This window comes from Paralichthys olivaceus, chromosome 8, assembly GCF_024713975.1.
Source record: "Paralichthys olivaceus isolate ysfri-2021 chromosome 8, ASM2471397v2, whole genome shotgun sequence".
NCBI classification, from domain to species: Eukaryota; Metazoa; Chordata; class Actinopteri; order Pleuronectiformes; family Paralichthyidae; genus Paralichthys; species Paralichthys olivaceus.
Genome location: NC_091100.1, coordinates 26375805 through 26398513, shown reverse-complemented (window position 1 = coordinate 26398513; position 22709 = coordinate 26375805). Strand labels below are relative to the sequence as shown.

Here is a 22709-nt window from a genome sequence, read left to right as displayed (position 1 = left end):
CAACAGGAACGCTTCTGTGATTCAGGCAAGAGGAAATAGACGGGTTAGAAGATGAAGAGGAGTTAATCTCATCTTTCTGCTCACAAAGAACACATTGTTTGACACACATTGAACTTTGTTTCTTCAACTGAGACGATACTTGTCAGAGCTGTCAGCCTATCTCTGTGAGGTACGTCTACCAACTAATTCCACAAATGTCTGTCTATCTGTCTGTCTGTCTTCATGAAGAACACATATCTCATTGAATGTCCATCTCATCGGTTTCACACTTTCACACTTTGTGCATTGTAAATTGTCAGAGGAATTTGAATACAGCGCCTTGTAGTCAGTGGTCAGTGGTGTGGGAGTGTGCCTTTAGTCTGCAGACCAAGTTTCTATGTTCTTGTATTTAACTGCAGCAGTGGGTGGTAATGGGTTAAACCACGAGTCAAAATCATCGCCAACTCATTTGATAATTAGATTTGTATTTCATCATATCTGACACTGACAGGAGTCGCAGGTGCTGAACTCCTTCATGGCAGCAAAATTCATGGAATTCTTTAGAAACATTTAGAAAATTCTTTAGAAACTTCTCTGCAAAGTAAAACCACAAGTTTGTTTTTGCTATGATGCTATGAAAAAACAAACAAGGAACCCATTGGCCAGCTTTATATGCCTATGGTAAGCATTAGCCGCACTATAAAAATCTTTAACTGTTTTCATACATATCCTGCAGAGGAACAATGAAGCATTGGGTCCAGACTTTCTCTGCAGTTTGCCTTTCACACATTCTCAACACAGCAGGAGATTCTCTGCTGAGATGTATTCACAACAGCAACAAATCCTCAGCAGGATTCAGATGAGGGGTGGTGCAGCAGGCAGAGGCAGGCTGGGACATTTTAATTCTGCTGTGTTGTGCCAATCACATGTTTTTGTTTGCATCACATCAACATCAGGGTTGGCCCTTGTCACCACAAACTCTCTAGACGTCTTTGTCGGTGTCTTGTGTGCGGCATCACTTTTTAAATCCGAAAATAGTATCTGAAAGACGCATTAACTTGAAGATTGGCAACCAAAAGGTTGGCGATTTGATCCCCGTCTCTCCCATTCTGTGTGTCCTGGGGCAAGATACTGAACCCCACAATGCCTTTAGTGGCTGTGCTGGCATCGATGATTGATGTATAATAGACAACGGCTGCTCATAGATGCACTGTATTAATATCAGTACCAGCATCTGTTCAATGCACAATATTTAGCTTCTCAGCTCAACAATATGCTCTGTAGAGGAGCTGCTACTGTTTTAACATAGACTTTGCCTTAAATATGGCCATAAATTTGACTATTTCCTTGTATAAATGTAGTCCTGTACACTCAAATATTTCACAATTTTCTAACAAAAAAAAAATGGATTCTGTCAACAGAAACACTGGAGTGCTTTTATTTTAAACACATACAGAAAGTCTTGCAACCATTCATGTTTGTGACATAAATTCAACAGATAAACATAAAAAATCAGGTGAAAGATTGTTTTTATTCTGCTGTAAAACACAATGTTTATCTGTCTATGTCACGAACGTATTTCCAACACTTCCCGAACCCGAGTAAAAGCACTCCTGCGTTTAACTTTCCGAATCAATTCATTTGTCCTAACGAGGCTTTGATTGTTATCGACAGACCAGAAGATGTGCGTCTTCATACCATAGAGTCCTGACTTTTAGTGTAATACATAATCCGACTTACTGAAGGAAATGCAGTGGATAAACTAGCAGCTCTGCCCCTAGTAGGCAACTTACTGCACATGTGAACAACAGATAACTGCTGATCTGCGGTACAACCGCAGCCAGAGAGGCCAGAAAGTTACTAGGATTGACAGTGAGACTATCGAGATCGACCGGTCGATCGCTATTGACGGGTTGGCGACCATTGATCTTGACATTGCCTGGATACTGAACCCAAGAAACCCCATTGTATGAATGATGTATACTAGAGAAAGTGCTGCACGTAAAAGCACTGCATGAATGTGTGTGACAGGGTGAGTGATATAACTGTACTGTAAAGTGCTTTGAGTGGTCATCAAGACTAGAGAAGTGCTTTATAAATACAGACCTTTTGCCTTTTACTCTTGCTGAAGGTCAAGAGCAGAGGATGTCACACCTTGTTAAGCTCTATGAAACAAGCTGTGATTTGTGAATATGGGCCATATAATAAAATTCTACTGAATGATTTGAATGACTGATATTGAATAATACTATTACTGTAAGGTGATCAGTGTAATGCTCTCTTGTTGTATGAATTGTATGCACACTGTACATATTATACAGTCATGTTTATATTTGACCTTAGCTGTGGTTGTCTCCAGCTTTATATACAGCATGTTTACAGGTCTGCACTGGAGGAGACCCCCTCTGCTCAACAGTCACATATCAGAGTCATTTTTGGAAAACACTGGTGCAATTTAAATACACTATATATTTCATTTCCACTTCTCTCGTACATCAATACTGTTACTGTTACGGGTAAAAATACATGTTCCTCCAGAGTTAAAGGTGTCTTTCATCCCTGGGTCATCAAGGAAGGGTCACAATTAAGGTGAAAATATTAACATGATATGATGTTTGTAGAAAATAGGAACCACATGTAAGGAGATGACTTACTGTCTTTCATGGAGGCAGATGGGCAAGCAATAAATTAAGTAACATCCCACACAAAGATGAGGAAACATCAGTCAAAGGAACAGGAAGAGTTCTAACTGAACAGATGAGCCAACAAACAAGACTGGAGAGGTAAGAAGACTGGAGAGGTAAGGATCATTGATCACAGGTGAACACACATCAGGATAATCACCCGAAGAGGGAAAGCAGACACAGACAGGAAATAAAGAAGTGATAGACACACAAGAAAAGAGATACAAAACCAAATATCCGAAGATTAAACACAGGACATTACATGTCCAAATAACTGATATGCAAATTCAAAATCCATACAAACACAAAAACAAGGTCAAACATTAAGTCTACAAAGTAATATTAAACCCAAAACCAGGGAAGATGCTGATGATTCCAACATAGTGTATTTAACACTGTACCTCAATTAATCCATGAGCTCAATTAATTCTTTGTTTAAAATGAACCAGTAGTTCAAATGAATTAAAACAATATATTAGTACATAGACAAATTTGTAAATAATTAAATTGAAAAAGAAATGCCTTCATAATTACCTTCAGTTACTGTGGACAATTATAGAACAGTTTACCTATTTAACTTTGCATATTAATGTGATTGCAATGCAAGCAGCCTCATTTGCACTGGAGAAATATGAAATCAATAAAGTCTATTAGGTTTATAAATCCACAGTAGCAGATCAGAGCTGAATTATCACTGACCAACCCCATGTCATCTTCCTTTAGAACTTTTAATAACGCAAATATAATTGGAGAACAGGTTTGTGCATGGTTAATAAATGAACCATTCTAAAATTGATGTTTTTGTTCCACTAAGTCTCGAAGAACTCACCAACTGCCTCAGATAGTCCATAGACGCGCTGGCCATAGGCATCCGTCTTGTCCCAGATAAAGGTGTACGACAGATTTGGTTGGGCAGGGAACCACTTCTGGAAGAGGCGACCCACTACCGCCACCATTAGGTGAACCTGGGGAAACAGCATCAGACACAAAGGTTGCTAAATGGTCTGGGGCTGAGTAAAATTAGAAAAGCTGTTTGGGTGAAAGTGATTCTCAAGGCCCTTCAGATAGAATGCGGATTCAGCACGCAGCCCTCCACCGCCCTGAATCTGTGTAATGCTGCCCGTTCAGGGTTCATTTCTTTGTTTCTTTGTTAGTTTACACAATTCCCCTACCTACAACAAGCTTCCTGACTGTTAAAACAGACCTGACGTGTCCACTTGAACCAAGTGTGTTGGGTCAGTTATAGAGGCTGAGCTGATTTTTCACATTACATTGCGCTTGGATCAGGTTCAGACAAAAAAGTAAGAATGTCTGTCAGGTTCTGATTAGGCTCTGTCAGTTTGCTCTCAGGCTCGGATAGATTCTGAAAATGTGTCCCAAACCGCACTCAAACAATATCAACTTTTCCTCTATTGTGCATCCAGTGCCTGGCTGAATACTTGTTTCTATTGAACATTCCAGTGTTCATCACTGCCACTGAAAAGAATGTGTGTCAGATTGCAGGGTTACTGCAGTTGCAATCTATTTGAAAGGGTCTTTAGGGTAAATAGCTTTGAGTGGTTGTGTAAATTCTGATGTAAAAGTGCTATATGAATTCAGTTCATACATACAGTTGCAGTGATGCTGACCAGCTGACTGATCAGTGATCAGTGGCTTTGGGTATATGTTGTTGTATGTTATATCTCTCACCTTCATCAGGTTGAAAGGTATTGATGACTGTGTCATGGTGACTTTGAGGACTGGTTTATATCCCGCTGCTCTGGAGCTCAGATAGATAAGGTTTAGGTCACTCCCTGGTATCGAGGTTTCTTCATGTAAAACCTGCGGAATAATAAAATGACACAGAAAGCATATCATCATATAACAGTATTTCACTTTCCCGACCGGTATCTCAACCAGAAGGTTTTGCAGTTTGATCTCATTCTTCCCCATCTGCATGTCAAGGTGTCCTTGGGCAAGATACTAAACCACAAATTTCCCTTCATAGAAAAAGTGCTGCCCATAGATGCTAATTTTCAAGCCTGCCATTTAACTCACAATTCACTATTAGAGTAGATAATGAGTGAATTTTCATTTTTTTCCCCCGGTGAACTATCCCTTTAAGTGACATATGATTGCATCTGCTTTTTTGATTTAATGTGATAGAGTGGAATGTGACAGTTAATGGACCAAATCATAATTACATTAATCAATTTATACAAGAATTCACATTTAATCTCCAAGAAGTGACAGCATAAGCAGCAGCAACCCAAGCATTCACATACAACTTTAAAGTGCAGGTAAGTTAGGAAAAAGTATAGCACCAGACTGCAGAAGCTCAGAAGATGAAAGCAGAGCCCAGGATTTCTGTGAGTAAAATGTTCGTAAGAGAAGAGATATGATGGCCTTCATGCTCATTTCAATGAAATATATTGCTTGTACCTCAGTAGCAAAAACGTTCCCGGTCTGTTATCATCTACAGGCCATCACAGAGCCAGAAAGATGCAATGACTGGGACTTGCAAATTATTCTACACACCTAACTTCCTCAAATCAAAATCTCCACTTGGAGCAGGAAATGAAAACAGGAGATGTGTGTCCCTATCAAACAAACAGCTTTGAACACAACAAAATAGATATATGACTAAGGCTCCTTCCATATAACCACATTTTAATTTAGTTTCACTACTAAATGAGCAGTGTGTTCACATACTGCTCTCATATGTGGAAACATCACAGACTGCAGAACACTGCACCCAACCTTATCGGAGGGGGTGTTGTAAGGCCAAAAAAACAGATATATTTTAAGGTGTGAATAGCAGATTAAATTTGTTTCACATTGTATAGAAAATTGTAATAAATATATCCTAAATATCAAACTAATGACTGTTTGCTATTGAGAGAAGATACATTTTAAAAGATTTATAAAAGCCAAACCCAGACCGACAACAAATATCTTAATTGTCCATCAATTTAAGCAAAAAACAAACAAACAACACGATAAGAATGGTTTAAAAATGCTGCAAGATAAAAAATATACAAGTGGCTACTATAAATGCATGTGTGTGCTCTGATATGTATACATTTTAGAAAAATCTTCAGGAATATAAAGACTCTTTAGGGAATGATCCATTTGGATTGCATGGTATGAACTCTTAAACTGCACCATTGCCTTTTAATTAGGCATTTAGTGTGCATTACAAATCCATTACATCCCCTTTAAGACTGCCCTCTCACTGCTCTCCTCTCTAATGGACTCCACCAGTAGCCAAGTAGCAGCACTCCATTCATGTACTTCTGATCTGCACTCAGACACACATGCAAACACACACTCATTCCCTGTCAGCCAGCTGACACACACATGCACAAAAATGATCAAATGCTGGTTAAGGACACACACACACACACACACACACACACACACACACACACACTCTTCTGCAAGTCCAAGACCAGACCTGTTCAATTAGTTTTTATCCCATTGCTTCTCTGACAGTCAGTCAAAAGCCTCAATCTCATATCAGTGGTGTTGCTAAACTCAAAAATATGTTTCTTTTAATTAGCTTTCAAATCAATTAGAATGAGACAAGGGCTCATATTATTTAGATGTTGTCAATATTGATGCGCTTTTAATTATATAAAATCTAAATATATTTTCAGTCAAATTTTCCAGATAAAATAATAGGATTCAATCAATTAAATTGTAACCAGGTCATCCTTGAGTCCAAATTAATATTTGTGCCAAATTTCAGCAACATTTCCACAAGCATCGTGTTTAATTTCTTTTTTTAATTTTGCTAACAAAATCAAATCAGTTAATCCCTGAGTCCAACTGAATATGTGTGCCAATGTAAAAGGATTCCTTCAAACATAATCAGTTCATCCTTAAGTCCAAGCAAATGTTTATACCAAATGTGAAAAAAATTCCTTAAAGGCTGTGGCAGTAGACCATGCCACAGGGTTCCCACCACGACAGCCAGAGACGAACCAGTCCACCCATTGCGTGCTCAGCAACATCTTTTTAATGCTGGCCAACAGAACTGACAAAATATTGAACTTAAAGGGTCCAGCACTATCTGCTGGACCTCTGGCTTCACCCAGTCTCTCTTCCCCAGTGTGTGTTCTCAGGGCAGCTCTGCTGCCTCCTTTTCAAGCATGAGGATCAATCAGCTAACAGCTCTCACCTGTGCTGACTGATCCTCTGTGGTGCAGGTGAAGGTGCTCTCTCCGCCCCTTCACCTCCACAAAGGCATTCTTGAGCTATTGGGTTCACAAGAACAAGAGGCGGACGGATGGAAGGACAGCCCCAAAACATAATGCTGCAGGCCACTGTCGCTGGTACTGAAGCAACAGTAAGGATAATGTCGAGATTCATCAGTTGAAGCTCAGTAGAGGTTGGGTGATGCCGCAAGATAAAGATAAAATCTAAACATTGTCGTAAAACTGACTTCAAACTACGAAAATTCACTTCAGATCACAGACTTGAACCCAATAGAGCTCAGAAAGGGAGAAATGGATCCATTTTAATTAACCATGTCATTCTTATTCTTTTATCTTTTTTGCACATATTTGGGGGATAAACATGTTCCAATTTTGACAACAGATAAAATGCTTCTAGAGCTATATCCAGGTAGGTCTGTGGTATTTCTAACCTGTGTTTCAGGTACGATGGGGCCATCCTCGGGTGAACTCCTGTAAAATGTAGACAGAGGAGAGGCAACAATGACAGGACTGGGCCTGATGAAACCACTCAAGTCACAGCTGGGAATGTCATTCTCCTCCTGAAAGAGACAGACATAAAATGTCATCAGTTTATTGACTGAATACGTCACGTCAAAGACAAATTAGACTAGCAAGAGATAGATCAAGATTATTTTGGCCAATATTGCAATCACGATAATTTAAAACAATGACTCTTATTATTAGTAGTATTGTGAGAATGTCTAGAATATGTAGAATACATGCATCAAATTGGATTTTGAGTTTCTTATGTCTGTTGTAAATTTACAATGATGCATGAGGCTGTTGGTCAAAAAAGCAAGTACACCTTGAACATTGCATGGGAGCATTGCACCTGTCACATGTTCATTAATGGATCAAATATAACATCCATTATCATTCACACAGTTTTCTCTTATGATATTGTGAATGGCTGAAACTAATGGTTATTTGGATAATCGCCTAATTTGTCAATTATTTTAATATAATTGATTAATTAACAAAAAGACAAAACCTACATTTGACCTTTTCCAGCAGTTTATTCGAAAAGTGAATCCATCTTCTTGGATAATGCTGTGACAGACATCTACAACTAAATTATGGTGATAATTCTAGATTCTGATATCTACAATTTAATTCTAACTATTCATAATTCAAGATCATGATATCTACAACTCCATTCTCAGAAGTTCAAACTTAATTTAAGGTATTGTAAATTGAGGTGAAACAAATATATTTTCCCCCTCTTCACCCCCCCAGTCCCCCGCCCAGTTTTAGCACTTTAAAAAAACAATGCAGTTAGTGGAGTCAGTGTCAGAGCTGAGTAGAGCAGATTCTGTGTCAAAAAGCATTTTGTTTTTTGTATTCGATTATTCTGGAATTCGACATTTAGTTTTTCTTTGTTTCCCTCAGTTGAAAGTATTCAATGAATTCTGGACTTCAAACTTTTTTTCCCTCAATCAAATGCATTTACTTATATTTGTGGAGAGAGTTTAGGGAGCGAGTGGGATCAAAGGGGATGTTGTGACAGTGAAGAAAGGCAGATTTAATCTATATGATTTGTTAGCCTCCCTGACGAGAGCGTGATTCACACCCCTGTAGCTAGTTAGCATAGTTCACCACACTAAGAGCATTTTACTTGTGTGTGTGTGGTTTTCAGAGTCTAAACGATACCTGTTTAAAGGTCCAGTGTGTAAGATTTAGGTGAAAGGGATCTATTGGCAGAAATTTAATGTAGAATAATTCTCATGATGTTTTCACTAGTTCGTTTCATCTAAATTGTATGAATTGTAGTTTTCTTTACCCCAGAAAATGCCCTTTATATTTAAATAATGTATATTTACATCCATGTTTTTTACATTAGTCCAGACTGGACAAACTAAAAACCTTTTGAGTTTTATGACAATTCAAGTCTACCACAGGTTCTTTTTCATGTTTGGAAGGAGAGGGTGAGGTGAGGGGTGTTCAGCTGCAACATGCAATTTCAACACTAGATATCACAAACTTCTACACACTGTACCTTTAACATGACAACTCTAAACATAGATACAGACCCACAAAGGCCAAAGACCTGAAACCTCCCATTCAACAGAACTGAAGAAGCCTTTTGGATGAGAGGTGAAATGTCTTCAAGAAACACAAGTAAGTCCAGCAACATTTTAAACTGTAAACTCGACTCCTGCAGTTAATTTTATGCTGCCCGTCATCAGTGCGTGACCCTGTGATTACACACAAATATCCACACAGATGGCAGTGACACCACCCACCTTTTTCATGACAAGTGTGTCCATCACATAGAAGACGTTCCATGGCACCCACACCGTTCTGTACTGAGTGATGTATGGAGCACGCTCAAAACTCAGTGTCAGAGACGCCCCACCATTAGCCAGGAGATCGAACCTTCAATAGATCAATCACAAACAAACAAAGAAATATGTAAATGTGATCCATAGATTAATTCATGTGTAGGGTTTGAACACACTGCTATCAACTAAATCAATTGAAATCATTCAAACCTACTGACTGAGTTGTGTTTGCAGCATGTATGCAAGCGGGACTTAACCTCAATAGTAACTTGGCTAGTAATTGATTAACTAAAACTTTTCCATTACATTTTTGGCTCAGTGAATTACCACCCATTTATTTTTAGTGTGTGTACTGTGTGTGCATATGATTACATATCCTGTGGGTGGTCCAGTTATCACTCCCCATGAAGTTAATTAGGGCATTTTAAGGTGAAGCCAATTTTAAGGTTGAGGTAAGTTTAGATATTGGTGATCAGGTTAAGGATTAGGTTCAGAAGCCAATGTAAAATCCTGTGTATATATATAATAAAAGATGTGTCTGTGTGTGTGTAATGGAATGTGTGTTCTGCAGTGATTGATTGCATCCACGTGAATCCAATTTATTTAGTCTTACACTCTTACACATTACAAGCTCTTTGGCAGATGCACTTGAGATTGAAGCGATTGCTTGGCGTGGATTGAAGACGAAGTAGAGCATATACTTCAAAGTGCAGATAAAAAATATGTCTAGAATTGAATCTTTACAAAATAGACATGACAGCCAGGCAATGAACCATGTACACAGCTTCTAAATTATAAAATGTCTATATTTAAAATTTTTGACATAAACATATGGCACATAATGTGAAGAGACTATTACTGCAGAGACTACAAAGGTTTTTGCAGGAGTCTAAATTCAGACAGTTTGTGCAGTGAAGCTTCATTCTGCCTGCCTGTCTCTCTCACACAGCAAATTACACTACAAAGTATCAGGTAGAACAGAAATCTGATCACTGATCTGCTTCATATAAATGTAAAAGCAGATTGACAGTGCATGAGTGCTTTAGGGATATGATAAACAAGTTGATGGGACATAAGCCTTAGCACCATGTCAAAAAACGTATTTGTAAATTTAAAAAAAAATTGCAGATGAAATGAACAATGAACTTTTTTCTACCAAGAACACGGGGAATGATTAAGGATGATGGAGTGTGATGAACGAGTGGTACAGTTGTGATAGAAACTCCAACTGTGCAATATTCAAGAGGTGCAGAAGGGACAGCAGCACCTGTGGAATAACTTTACTGGTGAGAAATCCAACAGTATATACAGTACATAAACAGAAAACCACTTGGTTTGTTTTAGCAACAGATGTGTAATCAGAACCCCGTCGAATATTTCACCAGGTACCTTTTATATTTCTGGTAGCTCTATGTTCCAGAAATTCTCGAGTTACAGTAATTTAGTGAACTGAGAAGGAAAAGCATCAATTTTGAAAAATAAACCAAGTTGACACAATTTTATGAAGGGATGCACAAACACGAGGTTACACATATTGTGAATAGACATAAATAATAAATAAATACACACATGCCATCCTTGCGAGTTACAGTGAATCCATGTTCAGGATAGTGGACAAACGTCACATTGACTCCAATCAGAGGTGTTCCATCAGCTGTCAACACCTGACCTCGAATAACTGACACCAAGCTGGAGAGAGAGAGAGAGAGAAATGGTAGAGACATAGTGTTAATAAATCTTCACCATTCTACATTTACCTAATTTCACATATTACATTTTGTTTTTTATTGTAAGATACTGATAACAATTGAGTCATCAGGGACACCACTGGTTCAGTGTCCTTGAGTACGGTGAGGCACCAGTTAACTCAGCCACAGTTTGGATGGAGGAAGGCTACATCTGACCAGTGTACACTGTGACTTGAATTACAAACCTAGGTAACATACTTTTTGAGCGATGAAGTGCTATTATTAACGGCAGCAAAGTTTTCAGAGATGGGTGGGCTGGATGGCTGGCATAAATGTGTTCACACTATTTACCACTGAGTTGATGTCGTCCTCTTTTTGTGTGAAGTCCTGCAAATAATTTTTTTCTCCATTAGGGTGCAGTCACACATACGCAAATATATCAGTGGCGAACCTTTGCCTCCTGGTTCACTTCCACTCTCTGCAAGTGAATTAATCATTCCCTTTCCGATGTCAAGGCAAATCACAGATCAGGGAATAAATCAATACAGAGTAACCAAGTTTCTGTTGGCAAAAACCCATCTAGTTGCTTAGATGTGATCACTGTAGAAAGAAATGTGTATTTGCTCGAGATCTGTCAGTCACTATCCAAACACCACTGAATATGAAGATGTAGATTCAGCAGGACTGGTAAAGGAGCCACGGAAAGAGGTTGACATGGGTTTAGACTTTAAACACACTGTCAGGTAGTGTTACAAGCAGGGAGGTTGATGCTCTCACAGGGGTTATAGGATGATGTCAGAGGTGGTGATGTTTGCCAAAGGCATTTGGGAACCTTATCGACTAGGGTGCAGGAGAAGGCATTCTACAGCCTGAACAATTTACAAAAACCTGGTAACCAAAAATCTGGTAACTGCATCACAACACACACACACACACACACACACACAATGGCACCACAGTGTCAGGATATGAGTGAGAAATTGAAACAATAAAGAAAAAGAGAGAAGGAATTAAAAGAAACATTACTTACATCATAATCTATCCTGTTTATGTAAGTTTGGACATGAAACCTGATGGTTATAACTTGTTACTTTTCATTTAAATCCACTGGTAATGAAAACTGTATTAAAAGCCCAGTTTCAACAATTATTAAAACCTAACTATTTGTATTCGCAAGCAAAGCTTACTAATTGCATTGAGAAATTGCACAGCAAATACACTAGACAACATAAACATAAACTCTTCGTTAACAATAGCATTATGAGACAAATTGTGATTTGTGAACATGATCAATAGAAATAAACTTGATGAAATGACCTGTAGATTAATTTACAATTACATGGTCTGAAATGTGTTTGCTTGACTGAGTCTGTTGACATCTGTCTGGTCAGTCACAGTGTACAGATGGTGCTGTATGCCCTGAATTCACAAAAACCCACAGAGACATAATTACCTTCTATTGAATGGACTGTCTCCGGTGATTACATGGGTGGATTCAGGACCCACTAGAAAGTGAATGCGCTGGTAGAAAGACCTCGCAGCCTAAGAAAGATAACAGGAAATAAGAAGATGGAGTGATGATGCTTCCTGTCACCCTTACTTGGCATATTTTTCTACACTGAAAATCATATCAGGTTTTACCTAAAAATAATACTTGTGATTTTTTTTAATTCAGTTTCTAATTTGAGCTTTTTACCTGCTGAGGAGCCAAAGATGACGGAGACAGACTGAGCACCTCTCCTGGGTCCGGTGACCCGTTGCAGTATAGCTGGGTTTGACAAGATGGCTGCAAACAGCAGTCTGGATCCATACAATCAACCAAGCCATCTGAAACACATAAGTTATTGTATCAACAAACCTGAGAAGGGTGTTTTGGGACCTAAAAAGGTAGGTGATGACATCCATCATGGAATGAAATCACACTTTGCTCTAGATACTGTCTGTTAATCTGTAATCAACAGTTCACAGTAAGAGAAAATACAGTTTCTTCCATATCACAAATATCCACATGTCAAATATTGTTTTCAGACCCAAGAAGCACCCACTTGATGGTTTTAGTGTGTCCACAGCTGTCCTGCTAACTGATACAACATATTCGATTCACTAATCAACAATGTAAGTCGATTTCTTCTCTGGCACAATGCATTTCACTGTATTGTTTTTTGTTGTATTACTTGGTGTCAAGTGAGAATGGGGGCTCAGTTGGATTGCAGACTGGATGCTGTTAGGGTATTTTTATTTCCTCAGCTCTATGCATAACTGCAGCTTTAAATTACTCCAGACCAAAACAAGGATAAAACATTTTTAGATGTAATGACTCACAAACAGATGGATCTATCTGCACACTTACAGTGAATGTACATATATGAATATATATACCTCCTTCATTGTCCTTGCCATCAGTACAGAGTGTTTCCATGGCTACATGACATCCGTCTCCCCGCCATCCTGATTGGCAGATGCAGTGCCAGCCGCTGGCCTCAAGAGTGCATCGTCCGTTGTTGTTGCAGAGTCCTGGGCAACCCTCTGCACACAGGGAACAGACAGACATTTGGAAAGGGACCAATGTGACTGAGGGAAATGGGGTCACAGGTGGTCAAGAGGTGAAATAGGTTTCAAACTTAAAACATTTTTTGAAGGTGGATGAAGTACTGGAGCTTCCTGCCAAAAGATCATCATATTCAATGTTTCCCTCTCAGCATGAAAACACCTCTGAAACAGCAATGAGACCATGATAGCACAATAAATCTCCTCTGCTGAACAAAATCCATCTGAGGCTGAAGACATTTTTACTTAACACGTCATACATGCAGTTTGGTCTAGAAATAAACCAAGAACTAATTCATGATCATTACATCAAGATCAAGTTGTAATTTGTCATGTTTGGTCTAAATTGGGGGGAACATGGTGGTGCAGTGGTATGCACTGTCTCCTCACAGCAACAAGGTTCTTGAATTGGCATTGATTTAAGGGTGGAGTTTGCTTGTTTGCATGTTCTCACTGTGTCTATTATATTCTCCAGGTCCTCCAGCTTCCTCCTGCAGTCAATGCAGATTGAGATGAGGTTAATTGGAGAGTCTAGACTATAGGTGTGAATGGTTATCTGTCTCTAGTTATTGGCCCTGGGATACGCTGGGGACCTGTCCCGGCTGTATCCTGCCTCTTGCCCAATATCCAAGGATAAGCCATGTAGATAATGGATGGACAGATGGTCTACAATGTCTCGGTGAAAACAGCATAGCAGCTTAACAGTGTTTTGCAATACTCCTGTTCATGATGAGCATTTCAACAGTGTTCACAGCCCACAATGGGGAAAATAGACTCCATGTGCAAAAATATCCTTAGATTGTAATTATGCATGTAAGAGGTGTGAGCTATTATATTGTCTTCATGGTCATATGTAAATTCAACCTTAAGTGTAGCTGTTGCTTGCCGGTAAGACAGAGTACAAGGGGAACTGCTTAGATGCTCAGCTTAAGATACTCTATAAATACTCTGGTCTGATAGAAGTCAGCAGTTTTAAGTATAATGTAAGGAGAAAATTCCATGTATATTTGTGAAGCAGTACCGGAGATTATGAGACTGAATACAAAGTCAATAGAATTATGCTATTAGACATATTTCCGCATGAAAATTCAAAATATTTCAGTGACGAAATAACGGTCAGATAATTTGGGGTTCGGTCAGAGGCTGACCTGTACATAAACACAGACACAGTCCCACAGACAGTCAGTGTGTCTGTTCCTATAGATAACAAATAATGTCTGTAGAGGTAGTAAATTTGCTATTTGGTGCCTAACCCATGGCACATGCAGACATTTTGATGGAAATTCACTTTCCTTTCTGTCTGACCAGGCCCTGAGTTGAGAAACAGCTGAACACAGAATGGCTCACCATTAACTCTTAAAAATACTTAGAGGGTATTTACTTTTGTGTCAATGTCAAACTTCAATTAGACTCCAAGCAAAGCCGAACTGCTCAGTATGACAGTTTTGCTATCATTATCAATATCATTTCTAACCAACACCTGCATCTGTCTGGTGGTAGTGACACAACCTCATACAAGCTATAAGCATGGAAGGCTATTCCAGCCAAACAGCACAACTTAAGTTGTCAGGGGTGACTGTCTGTTGAGATGGTTTGGAATTTAACAGGTTTAAATCAGCTGTTCGTGAACAAAAAGAAATCTCTAGTATCCTTAATATCGTTCCACTGACAGCTCTTAAACATTCTATAATTGTTAAAAACATGCTGTAAGGTCTAAATGCTGTTTCAGAGGTAATTTCATGTCAGACTCAGGATAAACTCAATGCCTGTTTTTTGGCATGAGTAACAGTTTTCAGGTTTAAACAAATTGCACATGAGCAGAAAAGCTGTCAGCAGCTTCAGTCCAAAAATACCAGACTTCAAAAACCCATATTTGTTCAGTTCTGATGTGTATAAAGGCATACAGCCTGTGTGATGATCCTTTCTCCAACAGAAGAACTGACTGAAAGACAGATAGGTAGACATATACAAATGATCAATCCATTAACCCACATGTGAGGGACACAGACTGACAGACAGACAGCCTTCGGTGAAATGCACTGATGTTGTAGTTTCACATGAATCATTAAGATTTCCTAAAGCCTAACTTGCTGATGTGTGCTGCAGGACTTTTGGAAAGAAATAATATGTTATTGTTACATAATATGAGGAGGGAAATCAGGGCATATAAACAAACTATTCCAAAGTTGAGAAGCAAAACATTTTCAACATTCATTTTACAAAGTTTATCGTCCAAGTGAAGTCTAATAAGATATTTAGGAGATTTTGCATCCAGCCAGCTGAGAAGGATAGCAGCTTGTCCAAAAAGTGATTTTTTCACTGCTCTGTTTCTTCGAGTCAGTGAAGAAAAAAAATTGAAATCCATGTGAAAACACAACAGGTAGACAGATATACACAAAGTATAGGGAGGACAGGGTTTTGGACTGCATGCCTCCGAAGGCTATACTTTATGCTTGTGTTGACATTCCTCCATCACAGAATAGACATTGAGGCTGGCAACCAGATAGACAGAGTTATAAACAGAGAGTACAGAGAGAACCAAGCATAGCCTCGCAAGAGAGAGACAATGAGGGATGGAAGTAAAGATATGGGGACAGAGGGTGAGAAAGAGAAATAAATAGACATGGAAATGAAGATAGCTATATGGAAGACAGAAAGACAGAGAGCAGTTGGCTGAATTAAGACATATATACATAACAGGCTTGTGGATGCAAGACAAAACAGGAGTCACACACCTTGGGTATGTGTTTGTGTTTATGTGCGTGCGTGCATCATCGTCTCTTTCTTTTTTGTTTTGTGTGTGAGAATCAGAGACTGGGACAATAATGATGTGATTGGAGAAAATCAAACAGGACAAATTAAAAACTGAGACTGCAGAAGTAACTGCAGAAGTATAACGCAATAAGACAAACAGATACATTGAGTTGTACTAAGGACTGAAAGAAAAACAAGGACAAGAAGAGGACAAAACTGGAAAAATAGGATGACTTAAAAAAACGGAATCAAAGAAAATTAAAGATAAAGCAGAGTGTAAAGTGATTGGATTTTGGGACAGTAAGGCCTTTATTAAGTTTTTGGCATGAATTACCTTTGTATCCTGTGAATAGGAGAGGGCACGAGGGAGAGAGGGAGGAAAATTAGGGAAAAAAAGTAAATTGAAACAAAAGCAGCACCGCCAAATATACTCTCTGTGATGGACAGATGGAAATGGCAGCCAAAGGAAGAGGAGGACAGGAAGGAAGAGCTTTGATCTTGGGGGTGCAAAAAAGATGAGACTGACACGGCAGTAGAACCTGTCTTCTGTCTTCATTCAGATTTTAATCACTCAAGAGGGAAGAAGGACAAAAAGGCAGATGAAAAAAAGCAAATAAATAAAAAGCCACTCAAATAAAATTTGTATAAATCATCTGGAGAAAGATTCTTAAACAACTTGTGATCTTGCATCAGTCAAACACACACACACACACACACACACACACACACACACACACACACACACACAGATCGTTTGGATGTTGTTTATGAAATGTGATGATGTAATTAGTAGTTATTACCTCCATGAAGGAGGTTCTGTTTTCATCTGGATTTGTTAGGTTGTTTGTCAGTTAGCAGCATTGCACACAAACTACTTGATGGATTACCACAACACTTGCTGGAATGATGAGGTATGGGTCCGGGAAGAACCCATTATATGTTGTTGCTTATCTGGACCAGAAGATTCTTTTTCACTATTTTCTGAACATTGCAAGATTTGCATTCTTTTGATATTTTCACCAATTTCCCAGATAAGAATGCATCGATCTAGATGAAAAAAGCAGGCATATTTATCTATAAGTGTGTGCAATTTCATGTGGCTTGATTGAATTCCAGGGGACTGTTGGGCCTTGGTAGAGGAATGTGCCATTTAGTTTTTTTCTATTGTCTGATTAATTTGCTGATTTCTTACTTATGATTAACTCCAAAAATGCTGGCTCTCACAGTATAATTCTCTCTCTCTCATCTAACATGACTCAACATTATGATGATTGATTATTATGAACTGGTACTGCTTTTATATAAAACATCAATAAATATTACTGTTATTATTTTAATAACAACCAGTATGACAGAACCTAAATGCTTTCAGTTAAGAGGAATTTATTCTCCCCACAGTCAGTGGAGTGTCAAGTGTTTGATCCTTGAGGGAACTGTTGGGTTTCTTATCATAGTGTGGTCTCGACCTTACTATGATACGTGCCTTGAGATAATGACTGTTAGTATTTGGCGCTATAGACATCAAATTTAATTTAATTTTATATTCTACTTGGCAAAAGTTTACATTCTATCATTAAAATCTATCTTTTACAGACTAGTTCCAGGAGACTTCATAGACCTTATATACAACTGCTCAAAATAATCAAGGGAACACGTAAATCACACATCAGATCTTTATGAACGAATTATTTTTGTTAAAGTTAAAAATCTTTACTGATGTACATTTTATAATTTGTTGAAACAAAATGATTTAACAACGGTCAAGAAAATTATAAACATCCTGTCTTAGAAGGATGCTGAGAAACTAGTCCACACATTTGTTACATCGAGAATAGATTACTGTGATTCTTTATTATCAGGATTCTGTGAAAAGCCTCCAGTTGGTCGAAAATGCTGCAGCACGAGTGCTGACAGGAAGTAAAAGGAGAGATTATATTACTCCTGTCTTAGCTTCTCTACATTGGCTCCCTGTAAAATTCAGAATAGAATTCAAAATCCTGCTCTTCACATTTAAAGCCCTCAACAATCAAGCCCCTTCATATATCAAAGAGCTCATAACACCATATTATCCAAATAGATCACTTTATTCTCTTGTGGTTCCAAGAGTCTGTAAGAGTAGAACAGGAGGTAGAGCATTCAGCTACCAGGCTCCTCTCCTGTGGAACCAGCTCCCACTCTGGGTTCAGGAGGCAGACACCATCTCTGCATTTAAAGTTAAACTCAAAACGTTCCTTTTTGATAAAGCCTATAGTTAGTTCTGGATCAGGTGAGTCCTGAACCATCTCTTAGTTATGCTGCTATAGGTCTAGACTGCTGGGGGAACTCCCATCATGCACTGAGCAACTCTCCAATTCTCTCTGTCTCTCTGCCCCCCCACACTCATTTATTTATTTTAATACATGTCACTAACTATGTTTTTTTTCCCTCCCATAGTCCCTCTCTCTTTGCAGGGATCGCTGACTCCAGAACTGCAGGATAATTATTACTATTATTATTATTATTATTATTAAAAACAATATTTATTAGTAATTCATTATTATGTGAATTGTTACTGTTATCCATATTAATCAATAACTTCTTTACACTATTATTGTTTACATTTTAACTAGTCAGATCTGATTAGTGTTCCCTGTCTTTCTCTCTCCTCCTCCTCTCCACTATCTCTCTCTCTTCTCTCCCCTCTTTTCCACCCATCTCCCCTCTCCTCCCCTTTTTTCTTTGCTCACCCCAACCGGTCGAGGCAGATGACCGCCCACATTGAGCCTGGTTCTTCTAGAGGTTTCTTCCTGTTAATGAGGGAGTTTTTCCTCCACAGTCACCAAAGTGCTGCTCATTCTGGGACCTTCTATGTAAAGTGCCTTGGCGCTATACAAATAAAATTGAACTGAATTGAATTGAGGAACCAGGGGCTCACTGCAACAGCGTAAGGTCTGACAATCACTCTAAGGATTTCAACCTGGTACATAACAGCACTCAAGGTACCGTTGGCTATGACATGGAGGTCTGTGCAACCCTCCAAGGATATGCCTCCCCAGTCCATCACTGACCCACTGCCACACCAGACATGCTGGATGATCACCACAGCTTCTCCTGACTCTTTCACACCTGTCACATGTGCTCAGTGTGAACATGCTCTCATCTGTGAAGAGAACCGGGGCGCCAATGGCGGACCTGCCAATTCTGGTGTCCTCTGGCAAATGTCAATCAAGCAGCACGGTGCTGTTCCCATTAGAGGTCGTCGGGCCCTCATGCTCATGAGACTGTGCTGGGAGACACAGCAAACCTTCTTGCGACTGCACGTATGGATGTGCCATCCTGGAGGAGCTGGACTACCTGTGCAACCTGATTAGGCTGCAGGTACCGCCTCATGCTACAAATAGTGACAAGGATACTAGCAGAACACAAGCCTAAAGAAGAATTAGTCAGGAAGGATAAAGAGAGAGCAGCTGTCTGTGGCCAGCACATGTAAAACCATTTCCTTTTTGGGGGTTGTCTTGATTTTGCTTTTCCATTGCAGCTGTTGTCACTTTCATTTGCACCAAAGCGGGTGAAAGTGATTCACAATCACTTGTGCTTCCTAAATGGACAGATTGATATCCCTGAAGTTGAACTGACTTGCTGTTATACTGTGACGATTAAGTGTTCCCTTAATTTCTCTGAGCAGTGAAGTTGAACTTGTAGGTTTTGGTCATTGAATTGCCTCTGAGCAATTATACATAAAGTCTTTACACAGAATTTCCTATGCTGCAGAGTCAGAAGCTTACAATCATTGGTGCGAGAGAGACAGGATTCAAAAACAAAAAAAAGTAAAGCTATTTGAACAATATACACAGAAACATATTCAAAATCATAACAAGCCTGCATTACAGTTAAATATATTCTTAATTCTCATAATTCTCATTCTATTTTAAAAGATCAAGAGTACTACTTGAATGGAAAATGAAAATTAAGCCATTGTATATTTGGCTAAGGACCACATTTATTTAATTGATGTTTAAGTGCAAGTCCCCAGAGGTGGCAAATGATGCGAGGGATGAGAGCAAAAAACATAATGTACTCCAGATATCCAAAATTTAAAAGAACACTGTCTGAAAAAAACAGATAAATACCACAGCATGAAGAGAATAGCAAAGAATGAAGGAAGGAAGAGAAAAAAAGCTGATGACAAGGAGAGGAGAAGACTACTGTACCTTTGACTCTAATGTCCGGATTGTGAGCTTTAGAAGGAAGGAGAAAGTAAGACAGGGATTGAAAGAGACCTTATTCCAGAAAGTAGGCAGAGAAAAAAAAAATCTGCATCAAGGATCACAGCAGCAGTTGATCACAGAAGTGACTGACGAAAGCAGCAGCAGATAAAAATGAAAAGAGGTTCGGTGAAACCGAGAAAGGAAAGAATGATAGACAGACACAGAAAAGTGAATATTCAGTGTCCAGGGTCAGACTGACCATAGTTTATATTCCATTATTAACAAGTTAAACAATGATTTGCTCTGGCTTTCGGAAAAATCATAGGACATAATGTAAACTGGGCAATGTCCAGTTTCTGAACTAGAAACGATTCTGCACGGAGAGTCTAACTCAAGGTGTAAATGTGATGGTTAGAGACAGGGGGACAGCAGCAGACATCCTCTCCTCAGCTGTATAATCTAAAGAAACAAGCTATGAGCTTTTGATGGATTTCATGTCATATCATTGTTGTTATGGTGCATCCTCCTCCAAGTGTCTCAGGGTGAGTCACTCTTAGTGACAACTAAAACCAATGAGCAGCTGTTAATAGAGCAGTTAATCTGGTGAGCGGAAGCAGCCATAAAGGTCACTCTACTCATTTTTAGCAGTGGTTATGCATTGAACTCCTAAGATCGTCCCGAGTTTCTCTGCAAAGAGCGTCTGGAATTTCAGAGGCAGCAACCTTTCCCTGTGAGATACTCTGTGGTTCTAAAGGGAATGGCCGCATGACAACCTAGTGATACTATTGTAGCTCCAGTTTTTTTGAATGGCAAAAATAGCTGACACAGACATGGACATCCATATAATTAGAAGCATCATTTCCTCCTTTACTGGCAGCAACTATGATGAAAAAAGAATTATTTATCTATCCTACATTCTGCTACAGTTTTGTTTTCACCGATGGGACATTTTATCCAAAACTTGACATTAGTCAAACATAAGTAATGTCAGATGAGAGTGTATCGCTGTATCCTTTTCAGTTCATCTGGGCCATTCAAAGGTAAAACTGTTGTTTGAGTTTTTGCACAGAACACATAGTTAACATGACTTTCCAGAAAACATTCTCTTTTCACTTCATTTTGGAAAACCAAGGGTGACACAATATTTGCTTTCGAATTTATAAATTCCATGTGTATAATTAAGCATACTGTGATACTTCTTAGAACCACTCTAATTTCCCATTCCTGTGTGTGTATATTAGAGCATGTGTGCTTGTATGATCCACTCACCAATATTGCAGTGCTCCCCTGTCCATCCCTGGTCACACTCACACTTCCCCTCCTTACACACTCCGTTCTTGCTGCACATTGGGTGGCAGGCCTTCTGGTCACACACAGTCCCTGTCCAGCCCTCCTCACACCGACACACACCACCAAAACAGACTCCATGACTGCCACAGTCCACTTCACACACCTCTGTTGGAGAAAGAAAGAAAATACATTCCTTAAGTAAATCTCATCTACAGCATATACAATACTCTAAATCTGCATAGTGTGAATATATATCATGTTCCCATAAAGTGTACATTTGAAAAAAGATATCCACTGCACAGATTATCTTAGCCAATGCCACCAATGAAAAAATCTGAATAAAATATGTATGTGTATACAAGTATATTATAATAACAATCATATAATACTATAGAATAAACCTAATTCTCTGGCTAAAGCAAATACATTTTCATGCAGAGAGAAAGTGGGTAAAAGACTCAGGGCAGACAATTGTACAGAGGGTGAAAAAACCTGTTTAGGCATGTTTACACTTAACCGAGGAGCTGATGTCAAGCAGCATACAAATTAGTCTGACTATGAAAGGAGGACTGCAGCAGCCAGCCCCCTTTTTTATCTCAGTTGGAGGAATGTTTGTGAAAAAGCTCTGCCTCCAACACAGGTAGCTCTAGTTGTGGTTACAAAAAAGCTACTTATCCCAGACAGTACAGTCTGAGTGACCTACAGGTCATTGTCCTTGACATCAGGAAACTCTCTGGTGACTGAGTCTCACTCACACCATAGATCTAACTGTGCTCTCAGACTGCGGGTGCTGCTGTATTTGCAAGGCTACAAAGATGCTGTTCTTTATTTTGAATGAATGGCTGCAGGGCACAACTCTGCTTACAAGCTTCCAATTATCCAATCCTACATCCATACAGCACAGGCTGCTTCTATGTTTGCTTCTATCTCATCATATAGGTCAAATAAAGCCACCTCAAATTAAGGAAATGGTTAGTAGTATTATGTATGCATGTAAATTTGGGAAAACATTTCATTGGCACAGATAGGATAATACAACTTTAAACCTGATGTGGCCTCAACACTGCTGTTAGTACAT

At 39.0% G+C, this 22709-nt stretch overlaps 1 protein-coding gene across 11 annotated transcripts in view; it reads right to left on the bottom strand.

Moving 5' to 3' along the window:
- Positions 1-22709, bottom strand: part of tenm3 (teneurin transmembrane protein 3) — a 500548-nt gene that overhangs the window by 33799 nt on the left and 444040 nt on the right. For 7 of the 11 annotated variants that reach the window (XM_069529751.1, XM_069529750.1, XM_069529754.1 and 4 more), the window contains 10 exons: positions 21611-21796; positions 20345-20371; positions 13233-13379; positions 12550-12680; positions 12307-12395; positions 10735-10854; positions 9127-9259; positions 7294-7422; positions 4353-4484; positions 3493-3628 (listed from right to left, as the gene is read on the bottom strand). In XM_069529751.1, the coding sequence (XP_069385852.1) occupies positions 3493-3628; positions 4353-4484; positions 7294-7422; positions 9127-9259; positions 10735-10854; positions 12307-12395; positions 12550-12680; positions 13233-13379; positions 20345-20371; positions 21611-21796 (1230 nt within the window). The remainder of the gene's footprint in view (positions 1-3492; positions 3629-4352; positions 4485-7293; positions 7423-9126; positions 9260-10734; positions 10855-12306; positions 12396-12549; positions 12681-13232; positions 13380-20344; positions 20372-21610; positions 21797-22709) is intronic. The other 4 variants (XM_069529755.1, XM_069529756.1, XM_069529758.1 and 1 more) reach the window with 1 other exon arrangement.